A 21,798-nucleotide genomic window follows, 5' to 3' on the forward strand; every position below is an offset into this window, starting at 1 on the left:
TTCTGGCCCACCTTGAGAGTCTGACCCTGTCTCATTCCTGGGGTGGGTCCAGCAACTGCATTGTAAGAGGCTCCCCAGCAGATGACTAAGTTTTCCCAAGTTGGAGACCCACTGCATAGGTATTGCAGGACTACTCAGATTCACTAGCTTCTTTGCTTTTATTTCCTCTTGTGGACCTCTTTTGTTTACAAACTTTCCATGTCTTCCCATGTCTCAGAGTAAAGCCTTCATTCCTAATCAGACATACAAACTGCCCCATACTTACTTATTAAGGCTTCTTCTCTGCCCCTTGTCACACGCAGCCTCCATGCCTTGGACCAGCCTGCCACTGTGGTGGAAACATCCTTCGCTAGCCTCCACTACTAGCCTGGGTTCCTTCAGGACATCTTTGGGCTCTCTAGACCCCCGCCCAGCCAATACAGGTTATTTTGTGAGTTCACCCTCACCCTCAAGTGGACACTCAAGTGAAACTACTGTAGCCGCAGACATGGCAGCTTCGTCACATGGAGTTGATGCTCAGTATGTGCTTATGAAAATGAGCCCTATCTTTTGAGGTTTATGAAAATGAAACCGGCCTGGACCCCGTGGTTTCAGAAATAGGTAACGAAGTGCTACCTGGGCCGCCCGCCAGACACCAGGCAGCTGTCTTTCCTTTGGCCTCCAGGATGGACTACAGACTCTTACCCTCGGGCCCCCCCCCCCCCCCCCCCGCATCCCTTGGGCCTCATGGGCCCCGCCTTTCCACGTGCCACCGCCCCCGGGTGTTATTGGCTGTTCTGCCCTGATGTCTTGTTTATTAGCTCGTGACTAGGAGGTGGGTGAGGAGTTATGGGCATATCTCTGAGTTCATTGGTTCGTCAATCCGTCAATCATACGGTGCGGGCTTTCTTCAATTTTCATTGGCTAGCGAGTTCAGAGGAGGGATTCGGCAGTCGCCCGGTAATGGCGGATGGTGGCGGCTGGCGGGTAAGTGCTGGGGGCGCCCGGGAAGTGGGGGGAACCTCCTCGGACCTTGTGACCGGATTATCCGAGCCTTCTTCCAAGGAGGAGGCGGGATGGGCATCTGGGCGGGCAGCGCAGAGGCCTCCGGCTCAGGCGAGCTTCTCACTGCAGCCGCCGCGCCCCTGCGAGACCTACAGCGCTGAGTGGAAGCTCTGCCGCAGCGCGCGGCACTTCCTGCACCACTACTACGTCCACGGCGAGCGGCCAGCCTGCGAGCAGTGGCGGCGCGACCTGGCCAACTGCCGAGAGTGGGAGGAGCGCCGGAGCGCGGAGGCCCAGGTGTGCCAGGGAGCCAGGGGTGGCGCTGGGCCGAGGGGGTGTATTGCTGAAGCGTCCGAGTGCACGGATCACGCCCTTCCCACGTTCCAAGTCCTGAGACGTCGGAGAGCAGTACTCACTGGGTCCCTCCTCTTTTTGTGCTTCCTTTCTTTTGAGAAATACGAAAAATTAGCATATCATCGGGGCTTTCATACATTGAAGACAAAGGAGGAAAGTTTAGAGTTTGGAGGGAGAGAGTGTTAGTGTTCTTAGCAGGCCTGCAGAGAAGGGGATATTGGGGAGGCCTGAAAAACCAGAAACCAGCCTTAAGAACCTTCACCCAGACCCAGGCGGGCACATCTGAAGAACAGAAAGAAGGTCCAGGTGTTTGGAGCAGAAGGAGGGTGGGCTGTAGAGAGGTAGGGGGTGAGGCTGGAGAGGTACCAGGTGGTATCTGGTGGGCCTTAAAAAAGGGTTTAGATTCAAGTGTAAACGTGTGCTGGGAAGTATGACTTGATTTGTATCTTTAAAAGGTCAGTTTGACTGCCATGGTGGGAGAATGTATTATGGAGGGGCAAAGAGACCAATGAGGAGATAGTTCTAGTTTTCCATTCATTCAGCGGATACTTATCATGATGGGAGCTCTTAGAGATACAGGAGTGATGAAAACCGAGCCCCTGCCCTTCTGGCACCTTCCGTGCCTTAGAGCTGTTTTTGGTTGGGGAGATGGAGAGAAGCTTGAAGGTGCAGTGCTCATGGGAAAGGGGTGAGGGCCCAGCAGGACTGGGGACTGCTTCAGCATGGTTAAATGTATGTGATTATTGAAACAGACAAACAGATATGGAAACCAAGCTCCTGTATAAAAGAAAGTGATGACAAATCCATAAGTGGAAGTCAAAAAATTTTAAACAATAGCTTATAGCCTATACAGGAAGAGGTTAATGACTTTTTTTTCTTTCTTTTTTTAAGAGAGAGCTCATATATCAGTAAGAAAAATGGGGAGTGCGTGGGTGGCTCAGTCAGTTAAGTGTCAGACTCCTGGTTTAGGCTCAGGTCATAATCTCATGGTGTGGGTTTGAGCCCCAAGTCATATTCTGTGCTGACAGTGTGGAGCCTGTTTTGGATACTCTCTCTTACCCCCTCTATCTACCCCTCCCCTGCTTGCTCTCCATCTCTCTCTCTCTCTAATTAAACAAACATTAAAAAAAAGATTTAATGGGGATTATTTCAGAATAGAAAAGTTTGGCAAAGGGCAGGAAGAAGGAATTCATTCAAAAAAATCAAATGGCCTGGGATACAAGGTCAGATGACCAGTGGTTTCTGCCCAGTGACACATCAGAAGTGTCTGTAAGGATGTGGAGAAGCAGGGGTACGTGTGCAAGTGTTTGTGGAGTGTTACGTGTTCTGATTATCCAACAATTCCATCTGATTATCCAAACGAATACCTTTTGACCCCCTAGTTTTACTTCTGAAAGTCCATCCTAGGGAAGTAATTGGGTAACAGTGCACAGTTAAAAGTTTAAAATATCCATTGCATCACTATTTGTGATAGCACAAAACCTGAAAGCATCCTAAATGCCACTAATAGACATTTAACCAAATAACTTCCTCCAAACAGTGGGGTATTACATAGCCATTAAAAAGAATAAATAGCGAATCTATCTGGGCAGGGAAAGGAACCTGTAGTATATGGTTTAGTGAAAAACTGAGGAAGTACAATAGCCAGTAGATTATTCCATCATCAGGGAAATGTGTAGCATTAAAATTTAGTTCTAAAATTGTGTTGAGGAAGCTGTGAATTTCACCTCAGTTCCAGAAGTCTGGGAGTTTTTCATGTTCTTTGCATTGCTGATTGCTTTTTAAACAAGAACAAAAACATTGAGACAGTTGAGCTCTAGCAAAGACAATTAGAGAAGGTGAAATTATATGTGTAAAAAGGCTAGTCGAACACCTGGTGCCTACCAAGTGCACCTTTCATGGTGGTAAGGTACTGCCCTGTGTTTATTTGGCAGGGAGCAGGTGGGGGGAGGTGCGGGAGTGGCAGAGAAAAGCCTGCTGGTTGAGTGTCACCTATTGTCTTTCATCTAGATTCCTCCTTGCCTGTCTGGGGCTCCCTGCTCATGTGTCTCTTGCCTTACCCTCCCAACTCTAGCCACTCTTTCAGACTCTTGTTTCTCTTCTCAGCCCCATCCTGGTCTCAGGAGGTAAACCTGATTAGGTCGACCGAAAGCATCAAGCCCTGAGACCCAGGAGAAGACATTTTAAAATTTACTCAAATTATGGTGAACTGCACAATAGTTTTTCACAGTAGCTTGGGAGAAAGTATGATCTATATGTGTGTGTTCTAATACGGAACAATCGCCAAGGTTTATTAGGTGGAAGCAGCCAAGTTTGTCTGACTTGTGTTTGGGAGGGTGCTATGGAGGAGGGAGATTCAAGGGCCATGTGAGCCAGAAGTGATTGGGGTCTCCTTTGCACAGCAGTCCCTCTGTGAGAGTGAGCGTGCAAGAGTCCAGGCTGCACGGAAACACACCCTCGTGTGGGCTCTGAGGCAGAGCCCTCCTGCAGACTGGCACCTCCCTCTGCCACAGGAGGAGAAAGACCAGTGACAAGCACTCCTGAATGGCTTCCCCTGATCTAAGTGGGGCTATCGCAGGACCCTAAGGACAGTGACTGGCCAAAAGAGTCTAGTCGGTCCCTGAGAGCTTCTACCGCCTAGAACACAGAGCCTGAGGTCTCCAGCCCTACTTGCGCACCCTTCACCTGCATTCAGAGGAACTGAACCTGAACTGCACCTGCTGCTGCAATGCTCTGAAAGACAATTTCACCCACTGCACAGCTTCCAGGATGCCAGACACCACTGCAGATCCCAGTGAGCAGCCAGGTCAGGCTGGTTCATGTTCCCCTCTTGGGGACAGCAGCATTCTCAGGTAAATTCTTGAGTGGTAGCCCTGACCCAAGTGGTCATGTAGGGGGATCAGAATGAGGTAGCTAAATGGTTGTGTTGTAGTGAATGCCTTTCCTGGTCCTGGATTTGGTGAAACTGCATTGCCAGTCCCTGGTGCTTACACAGAGCTACAGCCCACTCAGTTCCTCTGCGGACACAGATGGGGTGTTTCTTCTCCTACGAGATAGGCCTCTTGAAGACTCTGGTTTTTAAGAAATGAACACAGGTACAGAATACACAAGCTTGCGTTAAAAGGGTTCATAGACTCTTGGCTTAAGAAAGCCAAGCCCGAGACACAATGGAATTTTGGTCTCTTTCCTTCAGAATATCCCTTGGTCATTTTTAGAAAATGTAGATTATATCAAAAGCCATTTCACATATTTTATTCCAAACAAAAGCTGACCATTAAATCCACAATTTAATAGTTGAGATTGTTAGATTTAGCACCTGACATTGTTGTACTGGGAGAGTTTTGGGATTTTGTGTGCTTATACTCTTGTAGATGTTTTAAAAATATATGCATATGAACCAACAAGAACTCTAGTTCTTGAAGAGGTCTTTTTATTACTAATAATTTTGCATCTTGTGGCTGCATAGCAGGCCCCATTGTATGGTGCTGAGGGTGAGGCTGGCTGTGTGCCCAGCACCCTCCCTGCTCCTTCCTGGCCAGTGAGGCCCACCGCATTTTATTTGTTTATTTTTTAATGCTTATTTTTGAGAGAGAGAGACAGAGTGTGAGCAGGAGAGGAGCAGAGAGAGAGGGAAACATAGAATCCGAAGCAGGTTCCAGGCTCTGAGCTGTCAGCACAGAGCCCGATGCGGGGCTCGAACCCACGAACTGTGAGATCATGACCTGAGCTGAAGTCGGACACTTAACCAACTGAGCCACCCAGGTGCCCCGGGCCCACCGCATTTTAGTACTTCTTCACGACTGGGCCCCAACCTGGCCAGAAAGGACATGTTTTAACTCCACCATCTTTTAACACACTCTTCGGGGCAAAATAATCCCATCACTTCAGAAAGGCATACATTAAAGAAAACTTTGCCTTTTCATGTGCATTTTCTCCTTTGCTATGTCGAGTCCCTGTGACTGCATGTACCTGTAAATGTTAGGGGATCTGCGCGTAGGTCCTCAGTAGCCTTTCCTGAGTGTGTATGTACTTGTGAGTGGGGGGCAAGGGGAGAATGTGCACACAGGTCCCCAGTGGTCCTTCCTTGTGACTGTATACCTGGGAGTAGTGAGGGGTGTGCACATAGGTTCCAGTAGCCTCCCCCTGTATGTTTGTACCTGTGAGGTGACGGGGGGGGGGGGGGGGGGGAGTTGTGTGCACCTAGGACCCCAATAACTCCTTCCTGTGTGTGTATGTACCTGTTGAGTGGTGGGGATGTGTGTACACAGGTTCCCTATGGTTTCTCCCTGTGTGTGTGTCCCTGAGAGTGGTGTGGGTGTGCACATAGGAGCCCAGGAACAGAGGTGAGTATAAAGAGCCCATCCCAGGGTGGGGTGCCTTCACATCTGAGTCAACCAGGGTATCTCTTTTGTGGTGTGGCTACTTTCTGGAGCATTTTAGGCCAAGAAGGAGAGGGAAGGCTGCTGGCGATCTACGGGCATCCTCTTCACTCGGAAACATAAGGGATATTTGAATTTTCCAATCTGCATATGATCCCTTGGGCTTCCTGGGGCAGGGCTGCAATAGCAGCCAGCAGTCCTGAAGGGCTCACCTCAAGGGATCCACACTCTACGTGCTTCTTTAGGGCCGGGGGCTGCCTGCCACTGACTGCTCTGTTAAGAAGTCTTATTCCTTCTCTGCTACTCAGTGAGTTCCACGTTGACAAATAATCATCATTGCACAGAATGTTCCTACACCTCCTCCTGTGTTCACCCTTCACAACATCTGAGCACCTGCTACATGCCAGGAGGGCTCAGGCTCTAGGATTGCAGTCTTGAAATGGGCAAGTTACTTCAAAGAGTTTTAGTTGAGTTTAGGAGACAGACAAAACATTTAAACATCATTAAATAAGTCTAAAGTAATGTTAAGTGCTGTGAAGAAAATAGAGCAGGATCTCTTAAATTTCTCTTATGAAACCCATAATAACGGGTTTTATGATCTGTACATACTTTGTATACAGCATATATGGTTGAAACAAGTTTCACAAAACAATCCTTGTATAGTGTGGTACACTGACATTTTCAGTTCTGTGCCACTGAAAATAAACTGCTGCACATGTGGCAACTTGGGTGAAACTCAAGGAAACCATGCGGAGTTAAATGGATACATATGATAGTTCCATTTATGTAACACTGGTGAGATGATGTAATTATAGATGGAGAATGGTTACTGCTGCCAAGGGTTAGGGATGGGAAGAGGGATGTGGATGTGGCTATTAAGGGGCACACAAGGGCATTCTGTGGTAATGGAACCTTCACATATACAGAGCTGAATGTGTGATGACATTTTGTAGTGCTAGGCATACACACAGATGATTGCAGACATAGTGGGAAATCTAAATACACTCTAGGCTGTACCTATGTCAGTCTCTGGGTACTGACACTACTTGGTGTTTAAGATGTTGACACTTGAGACTGGGAGAACCACACACAGCCCCTCCCTGCATCCTTATTTCCAACCTCCTGTGAATCTGTAACTACTTCAAAATAAAAAGTTAAAACTGCTGGCCATGACCCCATGAATTGATTATATAACCTAATGGATGAAAACTGTTCGAAAAGCACTACTGCAAAGCACCTGCAGTAGGCAGGGAGGTGGGGAAGGCAACATCGGAGCCCAGACTTGGATTAAGAGGCTTGAGCCTTGTAGAGAAAGGGGCACACAGGCCACAAGGAATAAGTAAGTGCCATGTGCAGACCAGGGGAAGGTGGATGGGGGGCTGTAAGGTGTAATCAGGGTGGTCAGGAGCCAAATGCCTGACCTGGCTTGTGCTTCACAGAGCCCTCTGGTTGCCTTGCAGAGGAGCTTGGCAGGGGCAAGGGGAATGCCCACATGGAGAGATGAGTTGGCTGCTGCAGTGGAACAGGCAAAAGTTGGCAATGGCGTGGACCTCAGAGGTAGCAATGAGGTGAAAAGTGGCTGGATTCGGTGACTGGCTCATAGGTAGAGCCAAAGAACTTAGAATCCTTAGGCAGGTTTTTCTCCGGTAAAAACATTTATCTAAGTAAACCAGAAGTGAACCACACACTAGGAAAACCTGAAGTCTTACTCAATTGTTTCCCCAGTTTATCAGCACCAAGGTAGTGAAGAACCCAAAGCTTTTCTGAGGTGGCTAGCAGGCTCTATTTGTTCACTTGACCTTCACTATTTATGGCCTGAATTGTGCCCCCCGCCCCATTCCTATGTTTAAGCTTTAACTCCAAGTATGTCAGAATGGTACTTTATAGATAAGATGCTGAAAGAGGTAATTAACTTAAAATGGGATCATTAAAGTAGGCTGTAATCCAATTTGACTGGTATCCTTATTAAGAGAGGCACAGAAGGATGATGACCCTGTGAGGACACTGAGAAGGCAGCTCTGCAAACTAAAGGAGAGAGGTTTCAGGAGAAACCAATGCTGCCAACCCCTTTGATCTTGAGAGTTCTGGCCTCCAGAACAACTGTTGTTCAAGCCTCTTGGTTTAGGGTACTTTGTTCTCGCAGCCCAGCACATTAATACGTTCATTGTTCTAGACTAACAGCACTTGAATAAGAGGGGTGCCATGTGCTCCTAGGGGACACAGCAACTTTAGTGTGTCCCAGGCTTGCTCCAGTCTCTTCAGCCTCCCTTCCCAGCCTAAAACCCAAAGCTGGCCCTGCCAAAGATACAAGGAAACCCAAGTGCTCCATCTGCCCCAACGAGAAGGTTCTGCCTGTCTGCACAGGCGTGCGATACACAGTACAAAACCTGCATATCCTTCATTTCTCCTTGAGGTACTTTGTGCCTCTTGCTGGTGGTGTCTGCCCCACAGGATTGGAATCTTTTTACTCAAAGTCTTGGCCATTCATTCCCCAATACCAGACAAGGAAGGGTAGCATCTCTCACCCCCATCCATTCTCAGGTGAATTAATTTTGACTCTAACATAAAACAGACACTTGATTAAACATTTATTCACAACGTGCTTGAGTCCTGTTCTGGCTCTAAAGGCAGCCTGCAGCTCTACCTCTTAAACTCCACCTGTGTATACACCTTGGTGATGTCATGGTACCTGCCTTCAGGGGGCTGGTAGTTGGAGACTGGTGGCGTGTAATCTGGCCCTTCTTTTTCAAAGGGGAACAAATTGGGGTCCCGCTTGGTGGCCTCCGCATGTAGCTCTGGGGACAGGAGTTGCAGCTCCTGCAGAGCTTCCTGTTGGGCCTCAAGCATGGACTTGATGGCATCTCTCTCCATCTCATGCTCTCGATGCTTATACAGGGACCACTTCTTCAGAAGCAGAGCTCTCCGCTCACTCTCCTCAAAAGGAAGCTCCATGTGAGGCCGCTGTCTGGGAACACACAAATCCAAAGGTGTGAAGTTGGGGATCACCAGTGTCACTGGCCAGGCAGTCTGGGTGACTGCATATGACCCAGCCCTCCCCACTGCCAGAAACAGATGAGACTTTGAGAAAAACATGGAAGTTAGGGACAAAATAAAGAATGGAATGTTGGGGCGCCTGGGTGGCGCAGTCGGTTAAGCGTCCGACTTCAGCCAGGTCACGATCTCGCGGTCCGTGAGTTCGAGCCCCGCGTCAGGCTCTGGGCTGATGGCTCAGAGCCTGGAGCCTGTTTCCGATTCTGTGTCTCCCTCTCTCTCTGCCCCTCCCCCGTTCGTGCTCTGTCTCTCTCTGTCCCAAAAATAAATAAACGTTGAAAAAAAAAAAAAAAAAAAGAATGGAATGTTGGTGTAACAGCTGTAACTGACACTGGAAGCCAGTGCTATTTGCTTTATGTGGACGCAAGAAACAGCGATGCTCTAAGAAAATTGGTAGCACTTCCTCTGCCCCAGGCTGAGACTACCTTTGGGGAGAGGTGACTTTTCAGTGAAGTGGTGTTATGAAAATGGACACCCAAATCCCAGGGAGTCAAGAGCCCAGATCAGCCCACTAGAGTACCAAAAAAGCACGTGCCATGTCCCATAGGTATGGCAAAGTGCTACTTTATAAATGGTACACTTTTTACACGGCAGCACACAACAAGCCTACACACAACACATGCCAACTATGAGCATTTGTATCATAAAGCTTGAGGCTAAGTGTTTTCTACCATCAAGATGGGGCAAGGGCTGCAGACCCAAGACCCAAGTCATCAGTCATATAGCTAAAACTCCTCTTGCAAGAAAGCAACAATATGAACTGGCTTATCAAACAGTTATTCCAAGTTTCTTTCCCATCTCAGCCATTCAAGAGCACCACCAAAGAATGCTTTTGCCAACTGAGGTGCCTGCGTGGCTTAGTTGGCTGGGTGTCTGACTTCAGCTCAGGTCATGATCTCGTGGTTCGCCAGTTCAAGCCCTGCATCAGGCTCTCCTGTCAGCACAGAGCTGCTTGGATCCTCTGTGTGTGTCCCCCCACCTCCCCCCCCCGGCTTTTGTGCTCGCTCGCTCTCTTGAAAATAAATATTTAGGGGTGCCTGGGTGGCGCAGTCGGTTAAGCGTCTGACGTCAGCCAGGTCACGATCTCGCGGTCTGTGAGTTCGAGCCCCGCGTCGGGCTCTGGGCTGATGGCCCAGAGCCTGGAGCCTGTTTCCAATTCTGTGTCTCCCTCTCTCTCTGCCCCTCCCCCGTTCATGCTCTGTCTCTCTCTGTCCCAAAAATAAATAAACGTTGAAAAAAAAAAAATAAATAAATATTTAAAAAAGTAAAAAAGAATGCTTTTGCCAACTCCCACAAGACAGTCAAGGAGAAAAGGACTCAGACCAGGACCTAGTCACCCCACACCCACTCACCCCTTCCTGTCACAGGCATGAAATGCAGACAAAACTAGCCAAAGATGATGGAACTCTTTTTTGTCCTGAGAACCTCAACCCTAGAGGACCCTTACCTTGCTTTATCCAAGAGCTTCACAGGTGTTATAAAATCTTCAATGGGGATTAGCTCCTGGCTAGCTTTCTCCAGTCGTCTGATTCTCTTTTTCAAACGGTCCTTTGCTGCTTGGTCTTTTTTAGGATCTACCTTTTTCTTTTTTCTCAGAGGTTCCGCTCTAATGGAAAAGCAAACATTAGACATTTTCCTCTTCAGGTTCAGGAACATGCTGAGACATGGCACTAGGTGAAGTGCCCTGAACTTATACTGAGCTCTCCACTGGGGAAGGAACTATGCAGGGGTCTAACCTCACCAGTGGAGTGTGTAAGGGAGATGGCCTCCAATCCAGGATCCTTGTGAGAACTGTCGGTACTGTTAAGCCAGGAAGGGCTAGAAAAACTTCATATGGCATCAGGATATAAATTAAAAGTACTCATCTTTAGTGTTGGGTTCAGGTGTGCCTTGGGGTTGCAATGGAAACTGAAAATACTAAACGGATGAATTAGAAAATCATTACGTTATAAATGGATTTGTGATTTTTTATTAAAAGTGATTTTAGTAAGACTAAGACAGTATAATAAAAGTGACTGGCATATCCCTATTTACTTTTCAGGATTTCTTAACAAATTTCCCCATCCTAGAGCATTGACAAAAGTCTGATGTACTCCTGAGAACATATATCCTCTGGTGATAATATACTACTAAAAATTAAATTCTCTAGCATCAAGACTGAGCTTTGTGAATCAAGTCCCTAGAAAGTATCCGGACTCCTAGGTGGGAAATCTAGTCCTCATGCCTCTCCCCACCTCTCCAGGGAAGCAGAAATGGAAGGCCCATGGAGAAACAAGTCTATGCTGTGTCCTTTAAAACATACAAGAATCCCTCTAAAACTAATTTTTATTTAAACCACTTTTAAGTTAAATTTTTGTTTTGTGTTTACAGACAGCAGTGTTCCACATATAGAATGCTGAAAGACAGAAAAGCATCTGCCAAAATTTTACTGAGAAAATTTGCAGGAAATTAATTTTGCAAACAATGTCCAGTGGTCTCTTGCTTTCTTCTGTTCATATGCACATCAGTCTCCCGCTGACACCCCCAAAGAGGTCAGGCCCACGGTAGTTTACCTCATGGGAATGAGTTCCCAGAAGGAAAATAATGAAGCTCGCTGGTGGGTGTCTCTAATCTGTGTCTGCCAAGTTCCCAGAAGCCTGAAAGAGACAGGATATATAAATGTCTGATTCTCCCCACTGAACAGGAAAAAGGGAAAAAATTATGATACTCAAAATCTGGGGCCCTTGTAACTATTGGATGTGACGACGAGGTCAATGTGGGAGACTTCAACCCCCGCCCCCCCCCCTCCCCCCCCCCCCCCCCGCGTTCACACTAGAGAGCACTTGGGCAGGGTCCCTGCTCGCCAGGTCCTTGGTTTTCCAACCACAGGAAGAGGTGCCATCAGCTAGCTCCTCCCGAAGATAAAGTGGTCAAGAATGGTCAGGGAGGGAGCACAGGCGAGGCACCCGCCCGAGACACTGCTGAGGTCCGCACTCACCAGCTCCCCGAGCGCAGAGCGCGGGCGGAAGCTCTCAGCGCTGCGACAGCCATGGCCCCTCTGGCAGCCGACCGGCTGCTTCCGGGCGCACACCCTTGGCTGTCCGTCCCGCCGTGCGCCGCGCAAAGGACCGGCCTTCCCGTGGCTCCGCGTTCCCGCGTTCCGGCTGAGGGGGGCTGGATTGCACCTGGCCCGCCCCCGACGTGGCCCCGCCCCGCACGTCCCGACGGCGCGCGGGCAAGCTCTGAGCGCTTAGCGCCTCGCGTGACGTCTTCCTTTCCGCCTATGTTTGCGGCTGAGAGCCTTCCCCGGCTGAGGGCACGACCCCGCCAGTGGTTCCCCTAATTAGTCGGCCTGCGCCCCTGTGAGGGCCAAGACCCCACAGTGCAGCCGGAGTGGCCGAGAGGGCGTCCTTATGGGTCCAAGTGCCCCCGTCTGTGAAAACGGCCCCTATCTTCCATAAACGCGTTCGTCTCGGCATCCCCCCTGACCCTTCCCGGGACTAGTTCGTTCCCCCGTTTTCGTCTGAGCCCGGGGCTGCGGCCCCTGCCTGCAACAACATCCCGGCTCTGGCACGTGGCCTGGCGCTTTCAAGATGCCCAATAAACGCGTGTTGATGAATGACAGAAGCTAGCTAATTAGTCGGACTCGGAACCAGCGAGGTAGAGAGCTGGAGAGAGGCCGTTCACGCCATCCTGACCCCTCCCGACTCCGGCGGCCCGGGCTGCAACTCGAGGCCCTGTTCGCCCGCCGCACTCCCAGCCGACCCCCTCGGCGGCAGCCGCGCCAGGGCGGGCCCCAAGCGCAGCCAGCCTGCTTTGCCCCTACCCAAGGAGGAGCCTGGCGGCCCCGTCTGCGCAGGGAGCGGTTTCCCGCCGGGGCGATTTGGCAGGTGCGCGCCGTGACTTCCGGCGTTGCCCGGGAGCCGCCGGAGGAGGAGCGGCGCAGGGGATGCGGCTGTGGCGGCGGCGGCGGCGGCCGAGCGCGGGGGGCGGCTGTGGCGGCGGAGGGGGGCGCGGGCCGGCGATGGCGCGGCGGCGCTGAGGGCGCTGGGCGGGCGGCGGCCGGAGGGCGGCGCGGGAGGAAGCAGCAGCGGTGGCTCCATGGCCCGGGCGCGCTGAGGGACACGGCTCTCGCCTCAGCCCAGCGGCGGCGGCGGCGGCGGCGGCCGAACAATGAAGCTCCTGAAGCCGACCTGGGTCAACCACAATGGTGAGTGCGCGCAGTGGTCGCGGAAGGCCGAGCCTGGAGTGGGGTCGGGGTCTAGAGTAGGGTCAGAGCCGCGCACAGGCCGTGCCCGCCTCGCCCCCCGACGCGCCCGGTGCCCGGTACCCAAACCGCGGGGTTGGCGAGAGCGGACTTTGTCCTCGGCACGGGGAAGCCGGCGAGCTCGGGCACGTGCTCCGCTTGCCCTCAGCGAATCCGCCTTCACCCCTGGCACTTACACTGAGCCCTCGGTCGCCCACCCGTGGTCCGTGGAGGAGCCGCGGCCTGCCTCCGGGGAGCGGACCTGGGCGCCAGCCAGCTCCTGCCACTCGTCTGCATCAGCCAGGATGTGCTCAAACTGTGTCTGAAACTGGGGTCCAGTCCCCCTTGTGGCCTTTCAGTGGCAGGGTGAACACCTGAAATATGCGTATCTCTGCCCTGGTGAAGGGGCTGTTACTGCCAGGATCTGGTGACAGTGCCCCCATTTGGGGGACTGTGGCTCGGGCCCCAAGGTCCCACAGCTGAATGAACCACGTTTGTTCTGTACTGAGACATCAGGGTGACTTGGGTTGGAGCTCATAAGGCGAGTGGTGATCTAGGAGAAGGCTTTCCTTAGCCCTGTGGCAGTGGCTCCAGAGCACACCCTTGGGGAACAGACTCTTTCAGTCCTCTGGTTGCGTACAGATAAGCACCCAAAACTGGTAGCACAGTTTGTCATAGTTGTACTTGATTGGCACAACTGCTGCAGGAATTGGCCTTTGCTCCCCAGGGAGGTGAGGAGAAAGAGCCACCCCCCTCCCCAATCTCCCTGCTGATAGCACTGAAGCCCAGGGAGCACTTCTCCAGCCTAAGGCCTGAAGCCCTGATTCCAGGCTGTCTCTGCTGACAGGAAAAGGGTCACCCTGATTCTGTCTTGTTCCTCATTTCTACTTTGCAATGCGACTAGAGGGAGCTAGTGTTTTCTTTGAGAGCAAGTAGAAGCCCCTTTTTTATACATGTGTAGCTTTTTAGTTTTGAACTTAATCCCAGGATGTTTTCTACTATTGCAAGTGAACTGAACTGAAACTGTATGTCCTTACAGTCAGAAGTGCTCTTTCCTTCCATCTTCTTGTGTGACATCTTTCTCATTTTTCAGTGTCCCGATGAGGTCACCTTTTTTGTTGTTGTTCCCATTTCTCCTGTTGTATTCCACTTGATGTGCCCTGTCCCTGTGGGTTTACGTTTCATGTTACTCACCCTCCAGCCCCAGCCCCAGCCCCTGCCCCAGGGCAGGGCCTCATTCTATATTCCCTGCTAAACTCAGCAGTACCTCCCACACAAAGGGTATGTGGTAAATATTGGGTACAAGAGGTATGCTGAGGTTTCCATAATTTACAAAGACATAATTAGGTTTACTGTGCATGAAAGCAAAAGTGGTGAACTTGAGTTTCATTTCTCCTGTGCTGATCTCCAAGAGCATTTCCTGATGTGTAGCATGTAGATCTTTCCCTGGAGAATTGAGCAAATGTTCGTTAATTATAAATTATGGTGCTTGTGAGTCAGGAAAGGAAACATTTTGTTATGAACTAGTTTGCTGTGTAAGTGAAGATCTGAAGGAATTTTTATTTTAAAATGCTTTGTCTAGATCAATTTTTGTGTATGGTCTACCCCTCTTCAGTCTCTTTTACTTCTTGCCATATAATTTCTAACTTTGTGATAAACTCCTTTGTAAGACACAAGTTTTATGCTATGTAAGCATAAGTATGTCAAGATGCTTAAGCGATTAGGTACAAATGAGAGAGAGTCTGCAACCAGGCCAGCAGCCAAACATCCCAGCCTGGCAGAGTGGGCAGAGCAGTGGGCTCTGGCCTCTTGTTGCTATAGTCTCTCTCTCTCCATGGTCCTAGAATAGAACAGGATGATATCTGCTCTGCTTTCTTCACAGTACAAATGTGATCTTTGGTAGCAAAGGTAGACACAAAAAAAGGTAGAATATAAAGTGCTTTCAAAATCTAAGAGACAATAATAAATTAAGACTGGTGGGATAGGATATAACTTTCTTTTAAAATATCCTGAAATCAACCTCTGTCTCTTCAAGTGTTCAGAAGGACTGTCAGGGTAGATTACCACTATCTGAAGGACATGATAGTGATCTAGATCACTACTGAGCAGTCTTTTAAAGACTGGTGAATAGTAGTTGCTGCAGGGAACAGGGGCTGCTTAGCCAGAAGCCAGAGTTGTGGCTAGTGGCCAGTAAAATCACACTTACTTTGGATTAACAAACCCAAAAGACCGTGGTGCTTTGGAGAGTGCATCCTTGCACTTTCTGCCTTCCTGATGCTGCATTCATGTCTCCTGACCCGTTCTGTGGCTTGAACATACTTTTTCTGGTGTCTGAGAGTCCAAAGAGGGAAGGAGCAGAGAGCCCAGCATATTACCTGTGGGGGCAGAATCCATTCACACATGGTGGAGAGGACAGCTAGAATAGAGCAGGTTAAAGGCAAAGGAAGAAATATCTGTTGGCATGTAAGCATTCTTTTGGTCTCCATCTTCCTGGTTAATAATATTGGTAAGACCTTTCCTCTAAGCTAGGTTTCTCAGCCTCAGCACTATTGACACTTTGGGTCACATAATTGTTGTGAGGACCATACTGTGTGTTGTAGGATGTTAATATCCCTGGCCTCAATCCATCGGAATCCAGTACCAACCCCCACCCCCAAACACACACACTCAATTGTGACAACCAAAAATGTCTCCAGACATTGCTCGTATCCCCTGGTGGCCAGAATCATCCCCAGTTGAGAATCACTGCTTTAAAGTGACCAGTAAATTAATAAATCTTGAGGTGTGTCAAATCACAGTGAAATGAGCCTTGAACATGGAATCAGACTGGATTCAAGATGCCATCATTTATTACCTGTAAATACTTAGGCTTGTGACTCCACTTCTAGGCCTTGGTAAAGTTGAGGAAATGTAAAGATTTGTTCCTGTTATTTCACCCTGTACTCAAATATGAAAGACTGTCTTAAATTAAGATATATAATAAAAGCTAATAATATTTATTACTTACATAGGAGTTATGTACCAGCCACTGTTTATACCCGTTTTACTCTGTGTTCTTGGATATTGTATTCCATATATATTTAATTTTATTTTAGGCTTGGCCAGAATAAGGTTCATTTATAAGTTAGGTTAGTTTGTATTTTAGAAAATTTCATGGAAATTCATGGTTCTTGGGGTGCCTGGAGCGCTCAGTCAGTTAAGCATCCGCTTTTGATCTTGGCTCAGGTCGTGATCTCATGGTTCGTGGCATTGAGCCCTGGGTCTGGCTCTGCACAGACAGCATGGAGTCTGTTTGGGATTCTTTCTCTCCCTCTCTCTCTGCCCCTCCCTCCACATGTGCATGCTTTCTCTCTCTCAAAATAAATAAATAAACTTAAAAAGAAAAAAAAGAAATTCATGGTTCTTCCCATCCCTGGGCCTTTGTTCCTGAGAGTTTCTGGAATTTTTCACCCCTGAGCAGATAGCGTTCATGCTCAGCTCTTCAGGGAAGCCCATTCTAACCAGAAGGGCCAGGACTGAAAGAACTCTTGTCCTCCCTTGGCCTCTGGCTCACACTTTGATGGCATTGTTGTAAAAAGGCATTTGGCAAATTTTCAACACTGGGATAATTTGTCAGTTAATCACATTGCTTTATGGTGTATGTTTTTGCTTCTGCCCTTTAATTGGATTATTTTTCCCCCTACCCTATGTCCTTTCAGAAGGGATTTCAAGACATCTTCCTGAGACATATACTGCATCTGGGTGAAAATAAATAAGTCAGCTTGAAGGAGAAATGCAAGCAGGATAGTACAGTAATGAAGTCAGCAGCGGGTGTGGAAAGGCCCTGCGTGGTTGCTAGAGGGGCACTGCAGACTTATCTCTGAGAACAGCCTGGGAGGGACCCTAATGGTGATATTTTATGATTGCAGTGGTCGTTAAGATAAGCTTTGCAGTTTGTTTATGTCAGGGGTTCTCAAACAGGCCAATGTCTGGAAACACTTTTGGTTTTTACAACTGAAGTGGGGGTGCTACTGGCATCTAGTAGGTAGAGGGTGGGACTGCTGCTGAACACCCTACAGCATGCAGGACATTCCCCCATAGTAAAGAACCATCTGGCCCAAAATGTTAGTGGTGCTGAGATTGAGAAACCCTGCTCTACATAAGAACTTTGTTTTGTTTTGTTTTGTTTTTTTAAATATGAGAGAGAGCACGCAAGTGGGGGAGAAGGGCAGAAGGGAGGAGAGAGAGAGAATCTTAAGCAGGCTCCATGCTCAGCACAGAGCCTGATGCAGTGTTCAATCCCGTGACCCTGGGATCGTGACCTAAGCCAAAATCAGGAGTTAGTCACTCAACCAGCTGAGTTACCCAGGCACCCCTAGATAGAACATTTTTATTGTTATTTGCCTTTTTATGTATTTGTCTCATGGTTCCAACTAGATTATAAGTTTCGTGAAGACGAGAATTTTATCTTTTATTTTGGAGTCAGATAGTCTTGTTCTTGAATCTCTGTGCTCTGCTGCTCACCAAATATGTGTTACAGAGTTTCTTTTAATTTCATTTCCTGACTTGTTAAATGAAGCCAATAACACCTGTCTCACCTGCTACCTATCAAGGCTCAGGAAACCCAAGCTCTCTCCATAACTCATTGAGTTATGCCTGAAGACAGTAGGTTGATTTAAAAAAAGAACCAGAATACATTTGAAGAAGATTCAGAAGAAAACTGGGTGAGATTTTAACTTAGATAATATACATGTGGATCTTTCACTTATTTATGGATGAAACTTTGAGCCATTCTGGAGAGAAGATCCATGGTGATCAGAGGTAAATAAGGCTACCCCTATATATGGAAGGCTGTGTAGTAGGTGGGAGAGAAGGACATACAGACTACATTCTACGATGCAGGTGGTAACCAGGAGCTACACGTGTGAGCCACAATAGTGCTGGGGACAAGGGCCTTGTTTGTGGGTGAGCCTTGATGGGGTTGGATTGTGGTGGTGGAAAAGGCACTGCTGCTGTGGAAGTGTCAGAAGGAAAAGCCTGGGGAAGATTGAGAGCATTTTATGAAAGGGAGTAAATGAAACAAACAGATAGCAAGTGGTTCAGAACACCTCTGGCTTAAAGAAAACCCATTTGGGTCAAACCTTGCTGCTTTTGAAAGCCATACCTGTTTTGATGCATTAACTAACCTAGGATAGACCAAATCACAGGGAGGCTGCCCTGGCTAGAGCTACTATAATGAGAGACAAACAAGAGGCAGCAAACCCCATTTGAAGGCCAGGAAAAGACCTTCATAGGAGTGGTCTCCAGGTCTGCTGCATCATCCATCAGAAGGTCCTGCACAAGAGAGGCACTCAGTGAATTCATCCATTCAACAAATAATGAGTACAGATTATGTGCCAGGGGCTAAGTGCTGGCAATGTAACAGTGAACCAAGCAGCATAGCAGGATCTTTTGAGGAGCAGCATGTGATGCATTTAGCCAGTGAGACTAGAAGGGCTATCTGCTGGGAGCGTCCTGTCTAAGCAGACAGGGAGAGGGAGGAGAGGAGCACATGGGGGAGACAGCAGACATCATAAACAAGCAGTTGCAGAGAACATTAGATGGGTGAGTGTGTGGAGAAACAGCCGACAGATGAGGAGCACTGTGGTAGGGTTGGAGGGTGGGAGAATTTTTTTTTTTTTTAAGTTCATTTATTTAATTTGAGAGACAGCACCAGCGGGTGAGGGCAGAGAGGGAGGGGGACAGGGGAAGAGAGAGGGAGAAAGAGAAAGAATCCTAAGTAGACTGCGCTGACAGTAGAGAACTCAGGGCTCGAACTCATGAGCTGTGGGATCATGACCTGAGCCAGAGTCAAGAGTGGGATGCTTAACTGAGCTAACCAGGCACCCCAAGGGTGGGAGAATTTTAAGTAGGGTGCTTTGGGAAAGACTGAGTGCAAAGGTAATGTGAGCAGACTGTTGCAGGAAGCAGACTTTTAAGAGTGAGAGGCCTTGCATGCAGAATTATTAACGGAGGGGCATCTGGGTGACTCAGTCGGTTAAGCGGTTAAGCGTCTGATTTTGGCTCAGGTCATGATCTTGCAGTTCATGGGTTCAGGCCCTGCATCAGGCTCTGTGCTGACGGCTCAGAGCCTGGAGCCTGCTTCGGATTCTGTGTCTCTCTCTCTGCTCACACTCTGTCTCTCAAAAATTAATAAATGTTAAAAACAATTTAAAAAAAAGAATTATAGGGGAGTGCTGGAAGCAGGACTGGACAGGGAGAAGGTGAGTTGAGATGCAAGTGCAACAAAAGCTGCAGCTGACCTTGTTAGCTCTGCAGCTAGTCCTTGTGAATTGTCCTGAATTGAGGTGAAGGGCCAGGTCTTTCCATTTCCATGTCCACAGTCATTGGGCACAGGCTCTCTTGAGGAGGGGACCTGACCTTGGTCAAAGCAGTTCTTCCACTGAGGTCAGGTCCCCTATGGAGAAGGTCTGAGCTGGGAGCTTTCACAGGCTGCCAACATTCCCATAGCTGGGGGCAGGTGCTTCATTCCTGGAGGGAGGGGGCCTAGCCAGGTACCACTACATCTGTGACAGGCCCGTTGGAGGTGAGGAAGGCTCCTCTGAGGGACGAGCATTACAGGCAGAGAGTACTTGCCTGGCAGGTTTGAGGAATAGTATGGATGTCTTGTGATTGGAGCTGCACATGGACAAGAGCACCAAGGAATGAGGCCGGAGAGAGCAATGGGCTGACTGGGAGGGCCTGGTGGCTGCTAGGCCTCAGTTCACAGTGCCTTGTGAGCAGAGGAGTAACATGGTCTGACTTGGGTCTTAGAAATCCCCCCTATTGCTGCACGGGGACTAGGATGGGTATTGGGGCAAGGGAGGAAGCTGAGAGACCCATTAAAAGGCAGTTGCAATGATCCAGGCAAGAGATGACTGTGGTTTGGACCAGGGTCATGATAAAGGAGTGATGATGGAGGTGATAGTGCTGGTGAGAAACAGCTGGATTCTATATGAGTATATATGTTTTTTGGTATAATTTACATACATTATTTTATAAAATTATAGTGAAATGTACAGACAATTCCTATACAGACAATTGGATGAATTTCGGCAAATAAATACACTCTCTAACTCATTCCCAACTCAAGATACAGAACATTTGCACCTCCCTAGAAAGTTTGAGTTACAGATATATTGTGAAGATAGTCACCAGGGCACAATGTGGGATGTGAAATGGAGTGACTCCCAGGTGAAGGGCAGGGTTGCTGTCCAGTGAGATCAGTAAGACTGTGAACAAGGCAAACAGAGAGGAAGAGCCAGGATTCAATTAGAGGAGGTAGACCAAATGAGGCCACCACACAGGGCCTTCCCCAGGTGCCCATTTAAGTAGCTTCTTTATCTTCTCCCTTTTGAAAACACTATAGAGTTCCATTCTAGAGCTGTTGTTAAGGAATAGGACAATATTTTGGCTAGTTGCCATATATAATTATACTAGGATACATCTTATGGTGTATACGTGTTTCTAGATAATGAAGCATTTTGTGATTGGGTATTTTTAATTTGTAAAATTATTTTTTTATCACAGTAATATCTGTTCAGTTTAGGAAAAAATAGAAAATGCAAAAAGGAAAACAAACATATTGCTAAAGCTTTTTAAATGGTCTTTGAGACTATTTGGAAAAAAATAACTGGGTGGCTTGGTGCTTTTTAAAAAAACACACACGTTTTATTTAGTGTACATAACACATTGCAAAAATGTCTGCATTCTTTAAAATCTTAGCTAAATCCCTGATACCATAGCAAATTCAGTATTTTTATTGTGTAGCCTCCCTTCAGATCTTGCATTGCACATATAACTGGAGTAATTAAAATGTTGCTCTGCATTTTCTACTTAAATATTATTGTAGGTTTGTTATTTATATTTTACTTTTTTTTTAATGGAGATATAATTAACATGGCGTTAATGTTTCAGGTGTACAATGTAATGATTCCATGTTTGTATATATCGCAAAATGATAACCATAATAAGTCTAGTTAACATCCATCACCATACGTAATTACAGAATTTTTGTCTTGCAAAGAGAACTTTTAAGATAGTAAATCTTTCAAGTATGGGATACAGTATTATCAACTGTAGTGTTATTTTCTTAATCGTTAAAGCTACGTTTTCCTCCCTGTGGGAACATTGTTTTTAATTGCTTTTAATTTTCTAATGGAACTGTATAGAAGAGATTATTATGTTTACAGAAATCCATTTGCAGATAACTTTTAAGGAATTTATCTGTTCTGCAAAAATAGAGGAGAAAAGAGTATGAAGAAATAGATAATGACTGTTACCAAAGCTTCCTTGATTATGTATTGGCAAACAGTACTGGAGAAGTCAATGATGTACCTGTCACTTTCTTCTTTAGTTTGTGGCAAATACACACACACACACACACACACACACACACACACGGTTACATGATTTCTACAGCTTCCTTCCTGTGCTGTTTTGAATCTCTCAGCCACCTGATACCTATGAGATGTCATTGTGGTAGTGCTTTCTTAAGGAGACTGGAGGAGAAGTTTTTGTGGTTGAAAGCAGTAGAGGTAACAGCAGCAGATGGCTTTGTGAGCCAGCCAAGACTGTACTTCCACTTGCAGGTGTTTGGTGACATCTGAGTCCCCACTTCAGGAGATGAGGAGCCTGCTTTTCACAGATTGGGATGCTAGTGATACTGAAAGTGTTTTTTGAATTTTGGGCCTCTGCTGTAGGCTTTCTCCAGCCATTAACAAGTATTTATTGAGTGCCTACTGTGTGCCAAGCTACAGCTCTAGGTACCATGGTGACTCTGTGACT

The 21,798-nt window shown here is 47.8% G+C and overlaps 3 protein-coding genes across 6 annotated transcripts in view; 2 read left to right on the forward strand and 1 right to left on the reverse strand.

Moving 5' to 3' along the window:
* The first annotated feature begins 814 nt into the window (after window positions 1–814).
* Window positions 815–6,890, forward strand: CD3H22orf39 (chromosome D3 C22orf39 homolog). 2 transcript variants are annotated; one of them, XM_086682269.1, is made up of 3 exons: window positions 815–966; window positions 1,114–1,281; window positions 3,741–6,890. In XM_086682269.1, exons 1-3 carry the CDS (start codon window positions 829–831, stop codon window positions 3,867–3,869), a joined length of 435 nt encoding a protein of 144 aa, XP_086538395.1. In that variant the 5' UTR covers window positions 815–828; the 3' UTR covers window positions 3,870–6,890. The 2 variants fall into 2 exon arrangements, with proteins under 2 accessions (XP_086538395.1, XP_086538396.1); XM_086682270.1 differs by having other exon boundaries at window positions 3,744–6,890.
* Window positions 6,891–8,288: 1,398 nt separating this feature from the next.
* On the reverse strand, window positions 8,289–12,565 carry MRPL40 (mitochondrial ribosomal protein L40). 2 transcript variants are annotated; one of them, XM_086682267.1, is made up of 4 exons: window positions 12,237–12,565; window positions 11,321–11,404; window positions 10,216–10,374; window positions 8,289–8,682 (listed from the first exon to the last, which is right to left on the reverse strand). In XM_086682267.1, the coding sequence occupies exons 2-4, from the start codon at window positions 11,323–11,325 to the stop codon at window positions 8,358–8,360; spliced, it is 489 nt and encodes a 162-aa protein (XP_086538393.1). In that variant the 5' UTR covers window positions 11,326–11,404; window positions 12,237–12,565; the 3' UTR covers window positions 8,289–8,357. The 2 variants fall into 2 exon arrangements, with proteins under 2 accessions (XP_086538393.1, XP_086538392.1); XM_086682266.1 differs by having other exon boundaries at window positions 11,746–12,564.
* Window positions 12,566–12,656: 91 nt separating this feature from the next.
* HIRA (histone cell cycle regulator) overlaps window positions 12,657–21,798 on the forward strand; it is a 93,294-nt gene continuing 84,152 nt past the window's right edge. For both annotated transcript variants that reach the window (XM_086682260.1, XM_086682262.1), the window contains exon 1: window positions 12,657–12,957. In XM_086682260.1, the coding sequence (XP_086538386.1) occupies window positions 12,921–12,957 (37 nt within the window). In that variant the 5' untranslated portion in view covers window positions 12,657–12,920. The remainder of the gene's footprint in view (window positions 12,958–21,798) is intronic.

The sequence above is a fragment of the Puma concolor genome, chromosome D3 (assembly GCF_028749965.1).
Source record: "Puma concolor isolate L17-30 chromosome D3, mPumCon1.1.hap2, whole genome shotgun sequence".
In the NCBI taxonomy this organism is placed as follows: domain Eukaryota; kingdom Metazoa; phylum Chordata; class Mammalia; order Carnivora; family Felidae; genus Puma; species Puma concolor.